Below are 23853 nucleotides of genomic sequence, written 5' to 3'. Positions count from 1 at the left end.
TTTTGGTGCGGAAAGAGCCACGGGCTTAATGTCCTGGCACCGCCATCCCCCCATCCCCCGGGTTCTGCTCCCGTCCCCCGCCCCACGTGCTCCAGCTTACCCATCCGAGACCAGGCATGCCCACGACGCTCTGCTCCGAGCCCGCGTAGCAACCGGGCCTGCAGCTGGGCAGGCCGACGGGCCCGGCGAGCGGCCACCAGCTCTGTTGCAGAGGGACGGAAGTCGGACGGCCAGGAAGGCGGGTTCCTGCGGGGTGCCGGAGGGTGGGGCCTGGCGGATGCCGCCCAGCCGGCGTCACATGGTCCGGCTATACTCGGGCCACCCTTGGTGGAGATGCTGGACCACGGCAGGAAGCTGCAGAGCAGGCTGTGGGCCTGGCGGTAGAGCCTGTGCGGGATGGAGCAGGGGCTGAGGTTCGCTAGAGCGGAGCCCAGGTGCTGAATGTAGTCCGTGCTGGCTCCGTTAAGGAAGATCGACTCGCCCCGTGTGCCCACGCACCCCTGGCGGCACGGTCAGCAGGCCCACGCGGTAGGCCGCAGGGCTGCATGCAGACCCGCCATTCAGGAAGGAGGCCAAAAGCCCGCTAGCCTCTGTAGGGTGCTGGAAAGCCTCGTGAGCCGGAGGGGCTCCACCGTGCAAAAGAAATAAAGGGTGGCACTGGGTCGGAGAGCACCTCCTGGTTGAGCAGAGCTCAGGCACGTGGAAAGGGGACGGGGGCGCCAGGGGGAGAGTTCTGGCAGAGAGTAAGTGTCCCAACTTGACCCGTACTCAGGCATCGGACGGGAGAGCCCTGGGACAAGGAGGGGGTCACGGTGCCGACCTCCCGGACAACTGGACAAGAGGCCCACGTGCACATGCACGGGGGAGCCTGCAGGCCTGCAGGCCAGGCTTCTCCCTCCTGTTTACGTCCCCGTAAAACGGATAAACCCTAGCCTCGCTCGCTTCATCGGCTTCTGCTGCTCACCCTCACACAGAGCATTCTGGAGCCACAGTCCTGAACTATTAGGAAGCCTCCTGGCCTCCCAACTGCCCATTCTGCCCAGAGAGGGCGAAAGAGGAGGGAGCGGCGTTGGGGGGTGAGGGGTGACACAGCTCTGGGCGACACGCCTCAGGAAAGGGAGGTCCTGAACCCCAGGGCTGCAAACAGCCAGCAATTCTTTTCACCTTGTTTGTTTCCTCCCCTGACTGACGGCACACGGGCCGGGCCCCCTGACGGCAGGGGACCCACTGTTGTGTTGACAGCTGCGTGCATCTCCTGGGCACCTGGAAAAGGAGGCTCCTAATCGGTATCTGTTGCAAGCATGGATCGTTGGACCAAGGGGGTTAAAACCCACACCTCGTGATGGGTGAAGTCTGAGAAACACTTGAGTACGACCAGATCTACCCACAGCACGTCCCGTGAGCTTGGCCTCCTGAGTCATGGGAAGGCAACGGCGGCTCCATCTGGTGCATGGGCCCTGGCCCTGCGAGCCGCCCTTGTGGCTAGGAAGCCATATCCCTCACCCCTGAGAAGTAAAGGATATAGGATTGTCCAGGGAGGGTGGCCACCATTGATGTAGAGGACATAGGTGAAGCCATCTTTGAAGGACGCCTCGGATGGAGTAGTATAGGGGATATAGTGATGCTGCTTAAAGTCCTCTGTTTCGTAGAAGTTTATTGCTGTGTTGTTGGTGGTGAGGACGTGCAGGTAGATGGCTTTGCAGTGGTCCTGGGCTGTGGTTGATATGTGATCCTTTAAACTCTCGAGTAAGAGGGAACCTGCAGGAGAAGGGACGACAGTCACGCACGGCAGGGCAGGCAGGGAGCAGGAGGCAGATTGAGGAAGTGAGACTGCCAGAGATCTCTACAGATCTACAGAGATCTCTGCCATGGATCCCAGATGGAACTCCCGCAACCGCTCTGTCAAAGCCCCCAGAATGCACTGCCAGATGGGGCTCGTTAGCTGCAGACCATCAGGCATCCGGAACTTGCAGATGGGGGTCAGGCAGTTCCCTCAGTGGGGCTGGGCCCATGGCGGAGACTCACTAACCTTCCAGACATCACCAAGTGCGAACCTGAGTGGAGGGAAAAGGTAGAACGGACAGGCCTGAGTCACAAAGGGAGACTGCTGCCTGCGGGCTTGGGGCAGAGCAGGGGCTTGGAGCGGCACCTGGGGCACAGCCCCCTGCACATGACGTGCATCTGGTACATGGCAGCTAGGACCGGCTGTCAATCGTTGTTCCTACTCTTAATCAGCAATACCTCATGACCTGACATAACTGTGTGTGTGGTGACAGGTGCCATTCCCCGACGAGGACATCGGGAGTGTTGTGAATCTGATCGTTTGGGGGCGCCTGATGGCTCATTCGGGTTGAGCTTCTGACTGGGCTCAGGTCATGAAGCTCGGTGGTTCCTGTTCCTGAGTTTGAGCCCCCGCATCAGGCTCGGCGCTGACAAGTCGCACAGCTTGCTTGGGATTCGCCTCTCCCTCTCTCTGCTGGCCCACGCCCCAACCCCCGCAACGCTCTGTCCCTCTCTCAAAATAAATAAATACACTTTAAAAAAAAGTCATATTTGGGAATGAAGCCATCACCCAGAACGGCCTTTGGCTGTTTGCAACCGGCAACGGGTGCTAGGGAGCCGGGGTCGAAGGCCAATGGGGTGGAGGAGGTAGGGCCGGGGACCTGCTGGGAGGGTGGGAGGCTGGAAGTCACACGCAGGACAGGGGGAAGAGCGGGACGAGGGACATTTACAGGCACATCACCAGCACATGGGACATGACGTGACACTGGGGCTGGAGCACACGCCAAACACGGTGAGCACGGCTGTGCCTTACCGAATGCCGTGCTGCCCTGAACTCCTTGACAACTTCCAGACTCAGAATGTATGCGACCTGTGTGTCAACAGAGAAGTTGGAGGCTAGAATATCTCCATCCTGAAGAAAAGTCAGAAAGAAAATCAGGTTAACGGCTGAGGGGCCTGGTCCCTGGTGCTGGCACATCCCACGGGCCGACTCTCCCCGCCACAACCCCTGTGGGGGTGCTGGGGTAGGAGGGGACAGAGCAAGATGATGGACAGGGCTCCCACCCCCCCACACCACACAGAGACAAGAGGGCGCGAGGCTTGCGGCGCAAATGGCTAAATTGAGGACACACACAAAAGCTTGCTCCTCTCGGGGACGTGTGGGGGTGGCAGGGACCATAGGGTGTGAGGTTACAGCAGTAACAAGGGAACAACTGCGCGGTGTGGGCACGTACTGGGCACTTGGGACAAGACAGCCGGTGGGTCTGAAAAGGTTTGTCTCAAGGACCTTACACTGGCCCCCAGGTGGTCTCTGAGTAAAGGCGGTGGGGGGCTCGAGTGCCCCCCCCAGCACCCCGTGCGGCCCACACCGGGCAGAGTGACATGGCAGGCCAACCCATGCGTGCTCCTTGGTTCCGGGGATGGCATTTGGGTCCAGGAGTCATGAATCCGGCCACCGTGCAAGACGAACCAGAAGCAAAAAGCCCAGGAGGAAGCTGGGATAGAAAGTCACTCCTAACAGAAACTACCTTTGCCACAATCTAGTCACAAGCAAGATGGGGTCCGCTCGAGTGGGTCGGGTCTGTAAAAGGGAGCTGTCCCTCTTCTACTTTTAAAGAAGTAACCGAAGCTGAACAGACAGAACCAATGCAGGCTGTCAGCGGGTTCCTTCCTGTCCTTGGAGTAAATACGCATGTGGGAAACACAGCTCAGTCGCTAAGATGACCAAAATCAGGCACAATCTTGATCCAACTGACGACGTGCAACAATGTATTTGTGGCTGTGGCCTCGCACTGTGCGTTCAGAGCAGAGCTTGCTGACACGGGGCCCACAGACCCCCCAGTTCTCAGATCGGGGAGGGGTCTGTGAAGCCGGATGAAAGGAAATTCTCCATGTTCCCTAACCTCTATCTGGAACTGACCGTGTCCTTCAACCAACCACGGCAGAGGTGGCAGTTCCGTGACACTGCTGCCAGTACAAGTCACAGATCTTTCCAGAGCCCCTGACAACTCCAGGATTCTCAGGGCATCACTTACACCCGCCCCCACTTTGAAATGACAGTTGTTAGGAGGCCTGCGGTAGGTCCTTCGTTTAACGCGTGGGTAACGGTGCCACGTACACCCCCGAGGCTCATACTCGGTCTGGGCTCCCGGAGAAAGGGCCACAGAGCAGGGCGCGTGCTTCGGTCACAAGCCCCAGCAGGCCCGGCCGGCGACGGGGACCACCAGCTCCTCACCACACATACTCACCTCCTTGTGTATCTTGGTCCTACTTTTTATTTCAGCTACTATCATTCCCACGATGGCGCCCCGGTAGGTGGCGGCGAGGGAAAAGAACTTCTTATTGGAGGTGATATCACGATACCATGAGTCTGGGTACCTGAGGGGGAGGACAAGGTCAGGTGAACACGCTGATGCTGGGCTTCTGGCTGCGGAACCACGGGGGACCCGGGGCCGCTCTGCCCACTGCTCCATGACTGAGAAGGAGCCTGTCTGTCCACCACTCCATCTACACCAAATGGTCTTCTTAAAGCAGGAATCTGTCTAGACGGCACTGGGGATTTCTGACGGGAAAAATGATTTTTCTATCCTCACGTAAGAGATGAGAGGAAAAAAACTCCCAATGACGTTCTCTCCATGAGAGCATGACGTGCAGGGGCAGCTGGAAGAGGTGACCCTCAGACACTTGGGTCATTTCCAAGAATTCTACGAGACCCCTTCAAGACTGGAGGTGTGGGCCAAGTTCACAGCCAAGTGCATCTGGGTCCACTGCACCTCCCAGGTATCGATGGGGACGAGCCCTCAAGGGCAGAGTGTGGCCAGGGTTGCCGGGGGCTGTTCACAAGACTCCCCGCCCAGGGGAGCAGGAAAGAGAACATTTTGTGCAAAGGCCCTGGAGCAGTAATGAAAAGGCAGACTCAGCCACAGCCAGGAGACACAGTCGGGAGGGCTGATGGGGGTGTACGTTCGTTTTTTAACTTGGGACAGACAGCAGGTAACCCTGAGATGCCTTTCTTGAGACCCAGAGCTGGAAAAGGGTGCCCTACCCTCGCGGTGACATAGCAGAGAGGCCACTGACCACCCACTGGCACGTTCGATGGGACCTGAGCATCGCCCACACCCCTCCCCAGGTCCTCCCCGCACCGTCATCTTCTGACCCCAGAGCGCTCGGCTGGTGTGGCAGCCGGGACACGGAGCTGCCACCACCACGCAGCCCATGGGACTGCAGCTCGCTTCACCGTCATTGGAACCTGAGGCCTCGGGCGCAGGAAGCTGTGAGGAGAGGCAGAGGCTCCAGCCCAGCACGGCTCCACCTGGTGCAGGGTCTGACCCACGCAGGGGACCACGGGGTGAAAGGACGGTACCCCCGTGACCCCTGAAGCCGCTGCGACCACACCCCGAGAAGGCTGCCGCTCGCCCTTCCCCTCCCTCCCTGCGCGCGTGGCCGGTGACACAACCCATCAGAGGGCGGGACTCATGGAAATGCAAGATCTAGTCCGTTTTTAATTTTTAAAAGTTGTTTTTTTTTTTTTAAATGATAAATCCTTGCGATGAGAACTGAGGATTTACTGTCGGCACAGCTCCCCGCACAGTGCCCGCTGTGAGTTCACCCCTGGCACTTACCCAGCTCCCAGCCGGGAGCCTGTAAATACGAAGTTGCACCTATCTCTCCCACCGCAACCGCTGCACAACAGTTAGAGGAGCAGGACAGACGGACAGACGAAGCTGCAGCTGCAACCACCTCCTCACAAACCACTGACAACACCCCGTGACGTGCTGTATGACCTCGCAGGCTTTTATCGTGTACAGGTCTTTAAACAGCAGCAGGATGGGCACAGTGCTGTCTCCTACTCTACTTTTCTCATCTGCCAGCTCATTTGAAAAACAAACACAAAAAACCCCTCCTCGACCAACATACCTCTTCTCTTCCACAGGGTTTTCCCCGGCTGAATACTACACTTGCAGGCCCAAGCCCGACGTGTGCAGCGCGAGGCCTCACGTTACACTTAAGCTGCTTCTCCGTTTTCTGAATCGTCACCGGCAGCTGCGCTCAGCAGCTTTTCGGCTAAAGATTCTCCGTAAAGCCCAGGGCGGAACTCTCCCACAAGGGACACGGTGAGGTGGAGGGACCCGATGGCAGGCAGGGCCCGAGGCCTAGCGACAGGCAACGTGACCCCGGGCCGCCACGGCGCTGCCAGGCCGTCCTGGCCTTCGCAGCAAGTCTTCGTGCGCGTCCCCCTGCCCGCTCCCACCCCACCCCGACCCTCTGCAGCGGGGGCGGCCGCACCGCTCGACTTACTCGATGGGGAACCAGTCGCCACACAGATGCTTCACGTGTCTATGTCATCGTGGCAGAGGAGCGCAGGCTGACCTCGCTGAGGGCGCTGGACGGCACCACCTCTGTCATTCACACCTGCAGGGCGGGAGGCAGCGGTCAGGAGGCGGCCCGCACCCCTTCACTGGCCAGCCCCACCTGTCACCTGTGAGGCAGCAAGACAGGAAAACTAGTCTCATCCCCCGTGGGCGGACGTCTCCTCGTAACCGCACCGAGCGTTTCCGTCCCTCACAACAGTCCCAGCACAGGTGCCAGTTGCCCCAGGTTGCAGACTAGGACCCGGAGCGCCCACACCTGCCTGCTTCTCCCCCTGGTTCCTCTTGCCTGTCACCGCCCCCCCCCCCCCCAACCCCAGCCAGCCGTTGCTGAGTCTCCACCACGGAGAGCTCAGGGGCTCACACCCGACTCCCTGCCCCTGGCCCCCTCTGGGGCTGCGTGGCTAGGTTTCCAGGGGAAGTGGCGCTTGCTGGCTGAGCTGTTCCCCACCCCCACCCCACCCCCCCATCCCCCCCGCCCCAGCAGACAAAGACTGAGCAGGAAGAGAGCCCGTGAGACAGGCTGAAGTTCAGATCAGGGGTCATGAGTTGCTAACAACTCTTTTTATTTTTGTATTTTATTTATTTTAAGAAAGTTTTAAGTTTATTTTGAGGGAGAGCTCATGTTCCCGAGCAGGGGAGGGACAGAGAAAGGGAGAAAGAGAATCCCGAGTAGGCTCCACACTATCAGCCAGAGCCCGACGCAGGGATCCATCTCAGGACTTGTGAGATCATAACCTGAACCGAAATCAAGAGTCAGACACTTAACCGACTGAGCCATCGAGGTCACCCAGGTGCCCCTATTTATTTTACAAAGGATCTTCCATTCCTATTAAAAAAAAAAAAAATGTTTTGTAAGTAACCTCCACACCCAATGTGACACTTGAACTCACCACCCTGTGATTAAGACCTGAGCTGAGATCAAGAGTCAGATGCTTAACTGACGGAGCTACCCAGGCGCCTTTAAAAAAAAATTTTTTTTAAGTAATCTCCACACCCAACATGGCCCTTGAACTCACAACCCCGAGATGAAGAGTCACACGTGCTCCACTGACTGAGCCAGCCTGGCGCCTTGCGAACAACCCTTTTAAAAGACCAGGAAAGGGCGCCTGGGTGGCTCAGTCAGTTGAGTGTCCGACTTCAGCTCAGGTCATGATCTTACAGTCCCTGAGTTCGAGCCCCGTGTCGGGCTCTGTGCTGACAGCTCGGAGCCTGGAGCCTGCTTCGGATTGTGTGTCTCCCTCTCTCTGCCCCTCCTCCACTCACACTCTGTCTCACTCTGTCTCTCTCTCTCAAAAATAAATAAAACATTAAAAAATTTTTCTTAAGTCAGGAAAGTATGTTCAGTCCAGGCTGCTGATGGAGCGGCCTCTTTGTGTCAATTAACGAAGGTAGGCAGGAAGGCTGGATTCTGACAAGCGCCTGCATCTCCAGGATTTGCTGACCCCCGGAAAAAGCCTAACCTGCCAACCCAGGTCCAGCAGCCCCACGTGCCCCCAGTGACAGAGCCCGCCCTGTAACCACGAGGTAGAATACACTGACCACTCAGGATTCTGCCCAAAACGCTGGCCTGAACTCAGCACACAGGCTTCAGTTTAACGGCACCACGACAGCCACAAACACGGAATGTGGGCATCTTACAAGGCAAGTGGCCTGGTGTCTTCCAGAGATCATGTTGTGGAAAGAGAGTGTGTGAGGGAGGGAGAGAGAGAGAAGAGATGGGGGGAGGGAGGAGGAAGGAAAGAAAGAAGAAAGAAAGAAAAAGAAGAAGAAAGAAGAAAGAAGAAGAAAGAAAGGGAAGGAACGAATAGACTAAAAAGACAGAACCCACTACCAAATGCAACGTGTAAACCCCCACTGGGAAAAGAGAACAAATCAAAAGTAACCTGGGGAAATATAAACAGGGCTGGAGAGCAGACAGTGTTGTGAAGCTGCTACTGGCTGCCCTGGACATGAAAGGGCGTAACTACGTAGGAAGCCTTGGGAGATGCGCACTGAAATAGGCTGGACAGAGGCATCGTGGGGTGTGAAATGAACTTTAAGTGGTTCGAGAGATTTCCCTACTCAGGCAAACATGGACACGGCTAGTAACCACGGGACCCGGGTGGCAGATAAGAGACAGTGTGGGAACTCACCGCCCACACATTCCATTCCTCGACATGGTCCAACTTTTTCATAATAAATGTTGGGGGATGGGACCCCGGAGAGGACCGTCATTCCCTACTGGCCCCAACTGACTCTAGCAACCGTTCTGTGAGTGTGCACCCAGACAGTCCTGGTGATGCTCAAAGGTCTCAGGGACCCGGAAGTTCAGCCCTCGCCACTCAGCCAGCCCAGTGAGGGCCTGTGACAATGCTTCAAGGTCACCTGCTCCTGTTGCCCTGACATTGTTAGGGCCCGGTTCCCATGAACTTCAGGCGTTCCTGTGTGGGTCTCCAGGAAGGACATGTCCTAATGTGCCAGCTGCCAGGACTGATTTCCACTGCCAGGCTTGACCACTGGGATGGTGGGGACCCGCTCACCCTCTAAACCCTGGACACATAACCCCAGCACGCTCTGCTCAGCAACATGGGCCCCTCTGAAGGCCGGCCATGGACCAGGTGCTGCTAAATAAGCCAAGCGCCAGCCAAGGGCTGGTTGAGGGCAGGAGCCCCTCCGGCTGGGAACGGCAGGGGCTGTGCGGTGGTCTGCAGGGCTGCAGGAGGCAGGGTACTGTGGCCACACTGGGTTCCAACTTTCCAGCACACGCCAAACTCCCAGGGTGGGGACCATGCCACCCGACGTGTCCCTCTCGGAGCACTGGCTCGAGTTGAAATGAGAGGGGACTTGCTCTCTCCTCCTCCCTCCGTGTCTTCAACCAGTGCCTGCACACTAACCGTGTGGGTCTGCAGGGTGGGGACCCTTCCTGTGGCCCTCCCGGCAGCACCGGGTGCCCTGACGCAGGGATCTGAGGGGACGGAATGGGATACCCCCTGGGACAAGAACGGGTTTGTCCCTGCTTGAGGCCTGGTGGACCCCAATAGGTCGTGGGTCAGGCGGCAGTCAAGGTAGCACCTGCACCTTAGAAACTGGCGTTTACCGCAGGAGCCCTGCTGGAGACCTGTCACTCAGAAGGGACAGAGCTGGTCCCTGGATACAAGAGCTTGACGGAGCCCCCAAGAGCTAAGCTGACCCAGAAAAACCCTCCTTCCGGGCAGGGCACAGACAGCCATTTGTGCTGACATAACAAGGGACACGAACCGTCACCACAGTTAACTTGGGAGTCCTGCTGGGACGAGGCAGCCCCATCTGTGGGTCGGCATGTATCTGAGTTCTCAGAACCAAACACAAAACGAAACCCAAGCATGGGGCGCCCGGACTCCTGGCTGGTTCAGCCGGTAAAGCACACTACCCTTGATCTCAGGGTTGTGAGTTCAAGCCCCACACTGGGCATGGCCTACTTAAAACAAAACAACAAAAAAAACCACAAACCAATACAGCAACCAAGCAACAAAAATATCACCAGACTAAGCAAATCTGACCTTCCCACACTGCTTGCTTTTTTTCTTTCTTGGAATGCGCCTTCAGAAACAAAACTCTGTCCAGCCTGATCTCTGGGTCAACAAGAGATCCACTGTTTGTTTGGTTCCTAAACAGTGGGGCTGTTCCAGTGCTCCGCTCGTCCGCTCCAACCCGTCCTCAATGGTATCCAGGATGCGGCCTGTGGCCCAGAACGTTCCAGTGTGACACCAGGAACCTCATGCCTCTCAACTGGCCAGCTACCTCTTGGGAAATGGACCGGTCAACCGAAAGTGTCAAATCCTGAGTTTTATGAGTCATCCCCGTCCAAATATAGACTAGCGGTCACTGGATAGGCTGTGGTTCCCCAGTCATCCCAAGCAAAGGGCTGTTTTGTCCCAAAGAACCTGAGTGTACGGGCTTGAGGGGTCCGCCCACCAACGGCAGGATGGACCCCCGCAGTCAAGTCGGGTACAAACTGCCACTCCCCTGCAGGTTTCTGTACAACCCGCAAGCAAGGGTAACTCTCCCTTGTCCCACAAAATGGATTCGGACATTGAGCCTTGACTTGTCTCTGGCTTGGCCTTAGCCAGCCAGTCTGAGTCACCTCTAAAATAGAGAGGGTGAGGCCCCACAGGGCAGTGCTGACGCTGGAACGAGCCGCTGACGCCAAAGGGCTGGGAGCTGAAGAGGAAGAGCCCATTAATGTGGGCTGCTGGTGACCACCAGCCGCTAACCAGCACCGTCTGGCCGGTCCAGAGACATTCCCTTGAACTTTATTGAACATCGATCCTGGTTCAGGGCTGGAGGCACCAAACCAGTTCAGGCTCACCTGCTGACCCCCCATTCCCCTTAACTGGATTCTGAATCCACGCAGTATACCTGTGACACTTAATTTTTTTTAATGTTTTATGTTTATTTTTGAGAGAGAGAAGGGGGGAGGGGCAGAGAGAGAGAGAGAGAGAGAGAGAGAGACGCAGAAACTTAAGCAGGCTCCCGGCTCCGAGCTGTCAGCACAGAGCCTGACACAGGGCTCGAACCCACAAACCGCGAGATCACGACCTGAGCTGAAGTTGGACACTTAACCAAATGAGCCCCACCCAGGTGCCCCTACCTCTGACATTTCAAAAAAAAAAATTCTCCGGCACACACACAACCACACACACACAGTCTCTAAAACAACAACTGAAGGTGCCATTAACCTTGTAAGGTATAAGATAGTGTTGTACAGAAAATGTCTATATTCATGTTTTAAATTTTTTAAATACTTATTTATTTTTGAGAAAGAAAGAGACAGTACAGTGGGGGAGGGGCAGAGAGAGACACACACACACACAGAATCCGAAGCAGGCTCCAGGCTCTGAGCTGTCAGCACAGAGCCCGACACGGGGCTCGAACTCACGAATTGTGAGATCATGACCTGAACCGAAGTTGGACACTTAACTGACTGAGCCGCCCAGGCCTCCCGAGAATGTCCATATTCTTTAAGAGATGCATACTGGATATGCAGAGGCAAAACGACAGAATATCCTGTAACTTAACTTAGTTGGAGCAAAGTTAGGGTTAGGGCTAAATGTTAGTAACCGTCCAATTGGATGAGAGTACGTGAAGGGACTGTTTGAAAATGTTCCTAATTGAGTAAACGACTTTCCCACAGAGGCGGAGCGTCAGATATAGATGGCAGGTGTGCCAGGCGACGGATTTAAACGCCTCTGGCACCTGGAAAAGCAGCACCACACCCCGAAGCGACGCCCGCCGCCTCTGTGCACCTCCTCCCCCGAAGAGCGACTTCTCTCAAACCAGGGCTGGTTCACTGACCCACACTCTGGATCCCAGGTGAGTGTGGCGGCCGGTCCAGAGAGTTATGGGCTCAGTGAATACTGCTGAGGACCCGAGTTAACCAGCCCTCAAACTCCTCTGATGTTTTAAAGAGCGACAGGACACTCACCATGTAGTCCTAGGACACAGGGCACTGTTTTAGGAGCTGGCTTGAAGCTGCCCAAGATGCTATGCATGTGCCACAGGGTCAGTTCAGGGCAACTCCTTCCCCTTCCGGCCAAGAAAACTGGGAAGTGCAGGCAGGCCCGGCCAAAACCCGGAGCCTCTGAGTCACACAGGTCAACAGCCCCACATCATCCAAGGCCAACGACAAGCCTTGTCCCTCAGTGCAGTCTTTCCAGAGAAGGCTCCTGAGACGAGGGGCACCCCCCTCTCCCTGCTGCAACAATCTCAGGGGAAAATCCTGGTGGACAAACCCCAAACGTCACCAGCTGCCAATCCAAGTGGCCAAACAGGATCTATAAATATCAACACCCCAACAAGGACACAATTCCTCCCCTAAATTGAGCAAAGGAGGAGGGTGAGCGGGAGTCCAGCACGGACTCACCGAAAACAGCCCTAAAGTGGAAGCAACCCAAACATCTGTCAATGGATGACCACATCAATAAAATGTGGTCTGTCCACACACTGGACATTTATACTGACCCCGGCTACGACAGGGATGACACTGAAGACATGATGCCGAGCAGAAGCCAGACACAAAAGCCACCTATCTTAGGATTCTAGTTACAAGAAATGTCTAGAACAGGCAAATCCAGAGAGACGGGAAGTAGAAGTGTGGTTGCAGAGGCTGGCAGCACTGGAGGGTGGCGGCTACGGGGATGCGATTTCTTTCCCGAGCGGTGAAAATGTCCTGAGCCGAACGTGGTGACGGATACACAGCTCTGTGAGCGCACTGTAGACACTGAATGGCACTCTCTCAGCAGGTGGAGTGGACAGCATGTGGATGAGATCTCAATCAAGCTGTTCAAACACAACCGAACTAATCCTGACAGGGAATGCTAGAGTCTTTCTGAAGGCAGTCACGGTAGATTCTGGAGGCCATCAGAAGCTTTCCAGCCTGCAAGTCAAACTGCAGGGACCCACACCAGTGCCCACTGGAGGGGCGAGGGGGACCCAGACCTTGCCACCGTCTGTGCCAGCCCGGTAGGGTGGGGACCCCTGGGAAGACAAAGCTGAAGACCAGGGCCCGGCAGGAGATACAGACCTGCCAGTGCGCCAAGGCCAACCTGGTAGCTTACCCCCGATTTGGGCCGATCCTAATTAGTTCACGCTGGAAGGGAAAAAAGTCGGTCACTGTGCAAGAAGCGATCACAGGAAGCTACTGAGTCTCAGCCAAGAATATCTGCGCTGTCTGTGAGTTTTCACAGGGTAGCAGCTTAAATGCTTTTGAGAAAGGAAACATCACACTCACACCCCATCCCACCCCCCAGTGAGAAATCAACACAAACCACAAATCACCAGATGAATCTAAAAATCAACCTTCAGCTCCAACATTTGGCCTGTGCCAGGAAAGTTCACGTCCTCCTCTTTCCAGGAACAGCTCTCTAGACAGTTCATCTGGTGCTGGATGGGCTCGAGCCAGCCCGAAACGGGGTGCCGTGACTGCCTGCCCTCACTGCCCTTGGCAGAGCCCCAGGGATCTCACTGGCCGCGCCCCACTGTGCTCTTGGTCCCCGGCAAACGTGCTCTGAGCTCCCACGGAAAGGAGGTGCGGGACAGGACGCAGTCAGCACGCTCCCACCAGACCCTCCAGCACAGCGAACGGAATGAGTAGAGCAAGCGGCAGCCAGCAGCCAGCAGCCAGCGATCAGGGTCCGGATGGCCACAGCCAGGAAGCCAGGCCTCAACTTGTCAGGTTGCCTGAGGCTGGGGAGCTGGGAGGCTGGGGGCGGGGCACTTCGTGAGGGGACAGGATGTGGTCTTTCTAGGTGGCGGTGGTGGTTACACACACAGATGTGCGTACATACACACACACTGAAACTCATCAGGTGCATTCTGTCGTGTGTGTACTGAACTTCGATAGAACTGATTTTATTTTAAAATTTTTTTTAATGTTTATTTATTTTTGAGACAGAGACAGAGCATGAGCAGGGAAGGGGCAGAGAGAGAGGGAGACACAGAACGTGAAGCAGGCTCCAAGCTCTGAGCGGTCAGCACAGAGCCCGACGCGGGGCTCGAACTCGCGAACCGTGAGATCATGACGTCCGAAGTCTGACGCTTAACCGACCGAGCCACCCAGGCACCCCCGATAGAACTGATTTTAAAAGTTTTTTTAAAATTTTTTTTTTTTCAACGTTTATTTATTTTTGGGACAGAGAGAGACAGAGCATGAACGGGGGGGGGCAGAGAGAGAGGAGACACAGAATCGGAAACAGGCTCCAGGCTCTGAGCCATCAGCCCAGAGCCCGACGCGGGGCTCGAACTCACGGACCGCGAGATCGTGACCTGGCTGAAGTCGGACGCTTAACCGACTGCGCCACCCAGGCGCCCCTAAAAGTTTTTTAAAAACCCCCTACCGTGAGGCCTGATAGCAAAGGATGACATCCACAATACACGAGCATCTCTCATATCCTGGGATTTGTCAATCTTTCCCTAGTACCCTTGGGACAACAAGGCTCTTGACCAAAGTGGCAGGATCTGTTCCCGGTCTGACTTTCAAGAAAACCACTGGGCTCCAAGATACACACCTATTTGTGGATTCTCATGTCCCTGTTAAAAGTACTTCCATGTTTTCATAAGCCTTCATCTAAAAATAGAAAGTCACTTTCAACTAGGGGAAAATGCAGCATTTATAGTGCCTAGTGTGTCCCAGCCCAACTGACAGCGGGTGGAGAAAAGGACAGGAAGGCAGCGAAAGGGAGAACGCGGCTCACGGTTGTCTGACAGGAAGGAACGGAGTCAGAGGACAAGCGTAGAGATGGCAGCGGTGCATGCGAGATGCTGGGGTGGCAAGTGGATGATTCACAGACAGAGAGCAGGACAGGGAACCCACCTCTGGCGCCTGAAGGAACCCCCACTTATTCTTCCAGAACCTTCCACCATGTGCCAGTCTCCTATTGCTATGGGCTACTCTTAGGGCTTATGGAACAAGGATCCTGGTGATTCACTAGAGAACAGGGGCCCACGGGTGAAGCCAGAGCAGAGGCCCCTGAATCGGGCCTCCATCTAAGCCCTGGGATGCTGGTGGATGTGACACTGAAGCCGCAGACACAAAGGCCACATTTCAGCACGTCTCCCTACAAGACACAGGAACATCTACACTACAACAGCAGGGACCCCTTATACAAGGAACCCAAAGTTCGCTTGGATTGTGAAGCTAAAACATGAAGCTGCGAAGGTCCAGGCTTGTGTGACGATTCTTGCCCAGGTTTCCGGGGTGTGCATTCTGCCCCTGACCTCTGGGGGGCAGGGTGGCTGAGTGGAGCAACTCAGGGAGGGACAGAAACCAGATTCTCCAAGATGCAAATGAAGGGCCTGCCTGCTCACCTGCTCTGTCCTTTCTCGGTCCCTGACCACATCCTCAGGAGGCTGTCTGCAAACCCTGTCCTCCTTCTCTGCTGAAATGACCTCCCTGGTCCCTGTATGAAAGGCCACTTTTCCCTGAGGACTCCCAGGTTGTAGGAGAGGGTGGTGTCTGGACACCTGGGCACTGCCTCTGAGTGCTCAGCCAGAGGGACAGAGTGAAAGTGGAGGAAAGGCCACCAAGATGTCCCAACGTCCGCCGGGGCACTTTCCATCTCCCTTCCACTGCCAAGTGCTGGGAACTCAGAACCTGCGTGCTGAGAACGGACTGTTCCACTTCCCAGAGGGGTTCCAGGCCATCACGAGGTCCACAGGGCACTCCACTCCCGCTCCAGGCAAGGAGGCCGGGACAACCCTATTTCTGGATGCCCCTTCCCTCATGCCCCAATGCCCCAGGTCCACAGGGCTTTGGCCTTCTTCAGAGGCACTGCCTCTTGGTCTCACACAAGCCACATTCAACTTGTAAAAACCACCCCATTCTCTTAATGCTTGGCAGGTACTCTGCCCTCTCCCCTTGCCCTTAGCCGGATATTCGGGCCAGCCATGACCACACTGCACCCATTAGCACTCCTAGAACCTTCCCTTCCTTCTCTTCTTTTACTCCCACTGGTTCAAAAGGGTCCTTCCTCCTTGCCGAGGCTAGACCACCCTCCACTTATGCTCTGGATGCTATGCCCTGTGCTCTCAGACCCTGCAAGGAGGCTGGGGTCACTGTGACCCCAAGACAGCTGTCCTGTATGTGCCTCTGCTTTCTTACCTGCAGCTGGGAAGATGAAATGAGATGGCCCCTTCCCAAGGGCCACCCACATTCCTGTCCCCGGCCCAGCTCCACATCCCCTCCCGCCCCGCCCACCCACCCCCTACTCTGGGGACTGTGTGTACCTGCTCTTGGACAGGCCTTCCCGCCACCAGCTTCCCTTCAACATGACCCGCGCGCCACCTTCCTGCTTTATTCCTGACCGTCTCAGGCTGGCTTCTACCCCAGCACACGCGCACAGGGCACCGGCAGCTCCCCTCTCTTGGAAGCCAGCAGCCTCCTCGAGAATCTCCTCCCTAAACCCTCTAAAGCTCACGACTTCGTCCATCCCTTTTCTGAACCCTCAGTCCGTCACCCACGACGAAGTACCACCATGGTCTTTCCTGGAACTCCAGACGTCTTCTCAAGTGAGGCTGGAGGGAAGATTAGCACAAGCTCGCCCACAGTGCGAGCGTTAGACACAGGGCCCTCAGGAATGTGAAATTCTGCAGACGCCAGGGTTATAGGCTTGAAAAACCCAACAGTAATGAGCTAACCTCTCGCCTTTAGGATGGGTAGGGGGACGGAAACTAAGGCAGGGATGGATTCAGGACCCTGCCTTGCAGCACAGCAGTAAAATGGGCTACAGGGTTCAAAGGAGCCCCAAGGGGCACAGGGAGCACTCTTCACAGCCCAGCTGTTCACACGGGCAGCTGCTCCGGCAGGCTGGGCTCCTCCCAAAACCTCGGTGCAGGAGCAACATGTATAATTTACAAGGGGACGCAAACAGGCACCTGGCGTTCCGGTTCCAAACAGCCGCCCTCTGAGAACCCACTCCTCACGCCGAGGGGAGCCCGCAACTCTCACATACAATTTTCTCCAAACGCAAAGTGATGATACTGGAGGATTCCACTTGTAGGACATTCTAAAACCAGCTAAAGGAATTGATGGTGACAGAAATCAGAAAGTGGATGGGATGGGGGAACTGAGAAGGGGCAGAAGGCAACTAGCTGGGGGGATGGTGATGTTCTGTGCCTCCTTCAACTACGTCAAACCCATGGCTCTGCTTAAGATCTGGGCAGGGGGCGGGGCGCGTGGGTGGCTCAGTCGGTTAAGCATCCGACTTCGGCTCAGGTCACAATCTCAAGGTTCATGAGTTCGAGCCCCACGGGCTGTGTGCTGACAGCTGGGAGCCTAGAGCCTGCCTTGGATTCTGTATCTCCCCCTCTCTCTGCCCCTCCCCTGCTTGCATGCGCACGCTCTCTCTCAAAAATAAATATTAAAAAGAAAAAAAGATCTGGGCAGGGGGCTACACATTAATTATAAGCTAATGGTAAACATTACAGTCAGGTGCCAAGTTCTCAGCCAGGGGCCAGAGAACTTGGGGTACAGGCACTTGACAGCTGGGACCTCCTCCAGATTCTCAAGGATGAGAAAGCAAAGACAAAAGCCTCTGTCAGGTTCAGAGGACCTCTTGCATTTTGGAGCTTTGCTCTTCAGTTTTACTTTGTGCCTCAAGACGACATAGATCTTATTTTGTCTTAAATGTGTTTTTCCATTTTGTTTTCCCTCATGTCCAGATGTGGAGGGCATACGCTCAGACCACCCAAGCCCCCTGGGAAGGCTATGTTGCTCAAGACAGTCGGAGAGAACCCTCTGGCTGTTCCAAGGGCCTGCATCACAGCAGTCGGGCCAGCGAACTTCCACAAAGGTGGCAGACAGGCAGCCGAAGGACTATTTGCCTTTTGTGTCCCTACTTGGTCAGTGCCAAATCCGGAGAACAAAAGCCCAGATCTAGGGTGAGACAACGATGAAGAGGAAGATCAGACAAGACTATGAGCTGGGAGAAAAGGGGACACCGGAACAGGGGGCCAGAGATGTGGAGCCATGAGCAGACCCCCATGGTCACCTCGCGGGAAAGCTCCAGATGTGTTTCATCTTCCCAGAACAGAAAATGAGCGTGGAGATGAGCCTCTGCTGCCAGCTCGGACGTTCTCCAAGACCGAGTTCAAGGCTGGAGACAGCAGGGCCAAAGGATGGCCTGGTAAAGAAGCGCTTTTGCCCCGAGGCTTTTTCAGCTGGGACCGTGGTAAGAGGCCGCCTGACAAGGTGCACCCAGAGTGTAACTCCCAGTTCTGACCCAGGGAGTGGTCAACTAGTTTGGTTTAACAACAAAAACACCTGTAAATACCACATTTGGGGAGAGAGGGGAAATCAAAGGGTAACGTATTTAAGAATGTATTTAACCTACGTTCTTTTTTTTTTTTAAGTTCACTGATTTTTGAGAGAGACAGAGCATGAGCGGGGGGCGGGGGAGAGCGGGGGCAGAGAGAGAGAGAGAGAGAGAGAGAGGGGAAAAAGAATTGCAAGCAGGTTCAGTGCTGTCTGCGCAGAGCCTGACACGGGGCTTGAACTCACAAAACTGAGATCGTAACCTGAGCCAAAATCAAGAGTCAGATGCTTAATGGACTGAGCCACCCAGACGCCCCTAATCTGCATTCTTGACTATCACCCAAGACTGGACCCTGTCTAGGGCTCAAACCCAACCAAGAGTGTTTGTTCCCCGCAGGCCACCAGCAATTCTCAATTCTCAATTCTCGGCACTGCCAGGGGCAGTGGTGACACAGACCCAGGTGGTAGCTATTCACTCTGAAAGGAAAAAGTACTCCAATGGGGGAGTCAGGTATCGGTAACCCTGCCCGCCCCCCCCCACTGCCCCCAGCAAGCCAGGCCTCCCTGCCTTCCTTCAGCATTGCCACCTCTGCTGGGTTTTGTTGTTGTATGGTTTTTAATCTCTGCTTCTCTGGCTTTGAGTCTAGGATCCTCCAGAATCAAAGAGACGTTAATTATGAAAGTGGGTCAAATTTGGTATAAGTTAACACTTGATCATGAGGTTAACTTATTATTTTTTAAAAGTTAATTCGACCTCCTGTCAGCATTTGCCTCTGGAATTATGGCAGACGTCTGTGTTCCACATCACTCATTTCTGCATTACTTGAGCTTTTTTTTTTTTTTTAATGAGCTTGAACTATTTTATTTTCAGAAAAAAACAACTGTCAGATGGTATGTGAAAATCAAAATCATGAATATGCTTTTATTAAAATTATCTCATGGGCTTTTTTTTAATTAGCAACAACTGGGAAGTTTTACAGTGTCTCTTCAAATTATAAGGCGAATGGTTACCCATTTTGCTCCAAAATACTATCTCTTAGTGCCAACTTTTAAACCCTAGATCCTCAAAATAGCAGGGCATTTTGTGCACCAATACCAAGAACAAATGTTCTAAACACAGACTCAAAGTTGTAATGGAGCAGAGAAGGTAGTTGTGGATGAGGATGCCAAACAGAATTATAAACATATTTAAAAAGCACACCTGTAATTATTAAAAAACAATTTTAGTGGCTATATAAAATCCAAATAAAAATTATAAGTTTTAGATGACCATTTTTTAAAAAGGTTAAAAAAGAAAAAAAAAACCATTCCCAGAGCACTGACTGGCTGGCTCAGTCAGTGGAGTGTGCAGCTCTTGATCTCAGGGTCATGAGTTCGAATCCCACGTTGGGCATGGAGCTTACTTAAAATAAAATGAAAATAAAAAAATAAAAACATTCCCCTTTTCTTGAGGGAAGGAAATGCTCTTATAAACCTTTTTGTTTTACTAAGAACACACGTTCACAGTAAAGAAATTCACGTGCCATGTAAAGCACAACTAAGAATCCCCTATATACCCTGTGGTTTCTGGTGTTTCCTACAAGATAATGATTCTCCCCCTCCCCCCAACGGAAAGGGCTTGGCTGGTAAGGGACCAAGGGGCCTTTTGGGGCCCTATGTACACAGGTACATTTATGCCGTGACCATTTATCAAGCAGTGTGCTTTTCTGCAGACACTCATCAACGAAGGTGTTAAAAATGGGAGGCCAGAGGAGAAACCAAGCACTGTAATGTGAAACTAAGAATAGAACCCGCAGGGGCTCTCTGACCAGCAAGCCCTGCCGAAGAGTTCAAAGAAAGTCAGGAGTGGCTCCAAAAAGAAACAAGTCTGAAAGAAGTATCCAACAGCCCTCCCATGAACACAAGAGAAAAGATGTAAATACTGCTGCATTAACATTTTCCAGTTAAGAATTCTTTCGAGTACCTAAAGGACGATTACCCACAGGCTATTTTTATATAAAACTGCTTTCTCTTTGGTTATTTTCAAGATGGGCTCAAATTCCAATATGCTGCTGCCCAAATAGATCACGTTTCAGGAATTCAGGAAATAAAAAAGAGGGACAGGATTTGATTTTTAACAACAGTAACTATTCGACAAGAAACAGAACCGGTAGAATTTCTTTTTGTAACGTGGTTTGTTGCAGATGACAAAATACTTTTCTCTGGTCTTCCTGTGGAAGCAGAGGGAACAAAGACTTCCTCAGACCGTTGTACTGTGTCCCCTTCCACAACCACCTCCTCTGCTTCTCTACAACTGTGAATCTGTGTTTACAAGGTTTATTTCTCGCATCAGTACACAAAATGCCACACTATTCTGAGGCCACGGGGTTAAAAGCTGGCACTAAGAGTCCATTTTGGGGCAAAATGGGTAATCATTCTTACAAGTTGAAGAGACATTTAAAAGTCTCTGCGCTGTCACATTCACAGGTGGCTTCCCCCCCCCCCCCCCACCAGCCACATGGGCCCTGCCGGAGCTGGAAGTCAGTCTCAGGTGAAGACATGAGGAATCTGAGATGCTGACAGGATGCAACCAGGGACTGGTCCCCACTCGCTGTTACTCCTTCTCTACCTGACCATCTATCTCAGCTCCGTGCTGTGGCCACCACGGGTGACTGTGCATGCCGGCCAGCCTTTTCGGCACGCAGGCTCCATTGGGCACCGGTTCGATGGTTGACCTGGACCCCAAACCACTTCATGCAGAAAGCCCTGCCTCCGTGTTCACACTTCCTTCCTATCATTCCACAAGCACTGAGCAGACGCCTTAAGGTTCATACCAGAATGCTAACTACCGTATGCTCACTGGGGTTCCCAATGCATGGGTCTCTCTTTAATCAGCAGTGTGAGATAGCTGGGCTTCAGCTAATCCTGAACTGGCCTGCCAGCCAGCTCCTATCAAAAGTCACGCTAATAAAGGATGAGATTTAGGGAAGGAGGCCCGATCCTGGCATTATCAAAGACACTTACAGACATTTGCTGGGGGGGGGGGGGGGGGAATCAGCATTTAAGCTTAGCCAGAAAGAAGTCCAGCATCACTTTGCAGATTGAAAGCAACGTGCACGGACGTAAGCAAGACCAGCTGTGACACAGAGTCGATCGCCCAAGCTCACTTTCTGGAAACAAGGGATGGACATTGAAAAATCACGAGGGCTTTGTGGCTTCCTTCTAGAAACAGATGTCGAGGGTAGATAGTGGAGGTAAAATGTAAACATGGAGCCACCACTTCAGAGAAGACACTGCCTCGGAGGCAGCCAGCTTTCTATCCAGTAGGAGAACTGTCACCAAGAGCCGAGACCTCTGGCTATCTCAGCACTGCAAAGGCACGTGCCACCCTAAATGCAGAGCTCTGAGGACTCTGAGCTGTGTCCCAGCAGCGGCTGCACCGTCAGCGTTCTGGGTCCCTCTAAACACACCTCAGGGTGCCAGAAACCAAATGCTGTTAATGGTACACTGAGGCTCAGGCAGTCTCAGGCCGAGTCCCCAGGGCAGTGAGAGCATCACCTCGTAGGTATCTTTTATCTCTCAAATCTCTAGCATCCAGGAATTTTTTTTACATCCCAGCCGAAGGCATGCTGTCGCTAAGTAACTTCAGGTCAGATCTGAAGTCTGCGAGTGGGTCTGGTTGACGTAAACAGGTGACAAAGTCACCGCAACTTATACCAGAAGAAGTAAAGCTACAAACAGACCTTTTGAAAACACTTCAGTACTTTTTAAGCAGTGCCTGGTGGCTCAGTCAGTTGAACATCCGACTCTTGATTTCGGCTCAGGTCAGGATCCCAGGGTTGTGGGATCAGGCTCTGTGTCAGGCTCCGTACTGAGTGTGAAGCCTGCTTGGGATTTTCTCTGTCTCTCTGTCCTCTGTCCTGCCCCTCTCCCCGCTCATGTGCTCTCTCTCAAAAAAAATAAACTTAAAACAAAACTCTACACTTTTTATTCTGGCCTGTTAACACTACACCACGCCTAGACTTAGTTTTGTACAATTTTAACAGTCTACATAGAATCCCAGGGTGTCTGCAAGCTCAGGGGGATGGAGTTGTAGCAAACTATGGCCCGACGAGGAGGCCGCTCAGGCACGCTGCGTTTTCAAGGGCCGATCTGCACACTGATTCTAAACAAAAGACCTATGTGCACTGCCATGACTGATCTGTCCATCTGGAAAGATGACCCTTGAGTTTCGCCACCTGTGAATTTCGTCTAGTGTGTAATCCCTTCTCTTCTAAACTTAAAGCAATTCAGAGACTTTCATGAGAGAATAGGTTTTTGCTCCAGCCCCTTTTAGTTCAATGTTGCTCAGAACTCCCCTTCTTCATGCCTCACGGGGCAAACAAATAACTTCTCACTTATCTCTACATCACAAGATGCCACAGGGATTGTGGTATTTCTGTAGATGACCCGGAGTCACACGAACTTTCCTGGATCAGTTAATCATTAACTAGAAGTTTTCTGCCTTCAGCCCTCTGGTGAGACTTCTGCAACCAGCAATGTTCTCTCCAGTTCTGAGGCTCCAATTAACCACCACCTGGGGACACAGGGAGCTACTGTGTGGGGCTGCTATCCTTCCATCAGGACCACTGACTAACAAAATCTTATGGCTCAGGACTTGGCAGAATTTAACAGATCGATGAAGCCGCCAATGCCCACGTTTATTGCAGGGTAACTCCGGGTCCTGGGCTCTGTCACCCGCGGGGCACACAGATACGTGTGTGCTGTCAGTGGTTCAGAGAAGGCTCACAGCCTCCCTCACAATTTTCCCACCGGGCCACATCACAGGGGCTACAGACCCCCACCCTTCCTTGAGAAGTGCCCGATCTGGCGGAGAAGCTCGGAGCTGTCCTACGATCTGCGTGCCGGTCTGTAAACCACCAGAAACGAAAGAAATTGATTTGTCTTAAAAACAAAAGGTACAGCTGAGGACGAAAGAGTCGGGATGAGGAAGACAGAGCCCCAGGCTTTCAAGAGTTCACAGGAGGGCAAACAAGTCAGCAAAAAACTACAATCCGTGCAACAAGTACCAAAGCGAAGGTAGGGCAGGCCAGGCGGCGGCAAACCGTCGAACTGTGAAAAGGCCAGGCCCTTCACCAGGAGGGAGACCCGGCGGGTCTGCCCTCTGGTCCCAGATTTCCCCACGAACTCGTCCAGGGCCCTGGCCCGGAGGCGCCCCGGGAAGGGGTGCTGGGGGCACGCGGGGAAGCGCGCCGGGCACTCTACAGGCCCTCTTTACCCCGGGCCGGCGCGAGCCCCGCGGGCCCCTCGGCACCCCGCGGACACGCCTGGGCACCCAGCGGTTGTGGGCCGCGCGCGCCCCGGCCGTCCCAAGCCCTGCCACCGCCACTCGCGTCCCCCCCTCCCCCAGCCGGCTCCCCACTCCCCCCCCCCCCGGTGCGCGCTTCCCCTTCCTCCCTCACCCCCCCCCGCCGGCGGCCGAGCGCTCCCACCGCAGACCCGAGCCGGGGACCTCACCTCTGGCAGGAGCCGCGGCAGCGGACTCCGTCGTGGGGCTCAGCGCATCCTGGGTCACAGGCAGCCGAAAAGTGAGGCCGCGCGAAGCCCGCAACGAGTTATGTAACCGGCAGGGGCCGCAAGCCCGGACGGAGGCTGCGGCCCGCGGCACTTTCCGCCTCCCGCGCCCGGCCGGCGACGCAGGCCGAAGCCCATTGGCCACCTGCCCCCCGTGGG

General features: G+C 54.3%; 1 protein-coding gene across 1 annotated transcript; it reads right to left on the bottom strand.

Annotated features, from left to right (window-relative positions):
• Window positions 1-197: 197 nt before the first annotated feature.
• Window positions 198-23782, bottom strand: NAA60 (N-alpha-acetyltransferase 60, NatF catalytic subunit). Its single transcript, XM_030299913.1, is given in 9 exon segments — window positions 198-317; window positions 320-450; window positions 1524-1760; window positions 2814-2914; window positions 4251-4380; window positions 6301-6334; window positions 6337-6360; window positions 6363-6481; window positions 23638-23782. Coding segments are annotated over 8 exon segments (726 nt in total). The 5' UTR covers window positions 6409-6481; window positions 23638-23782; the 3' UTR covers window positions 198-294.
• Window positions 23783-23853: the final 71 nt, after the last annotated feature.

This window comes from Lynx canadensis, chromosome E3 (assembly GCF_007474595.2).
Source record: "Lynx canadensis isolate LIC74 chromosome E3, mLynCan4.pri.v2, whole genome shotgun sequence".
NCBI lineage: Eukaryota > Metazoa > Chordata > Mammalia > Carnivora > Felidae > Lynx > Lynx canadensis.
The sequence above is the reverse complement of the archived record's forward strand: the minus strand, read 5'-3'. Positions and strand labels throughout refer to the sequence as shown.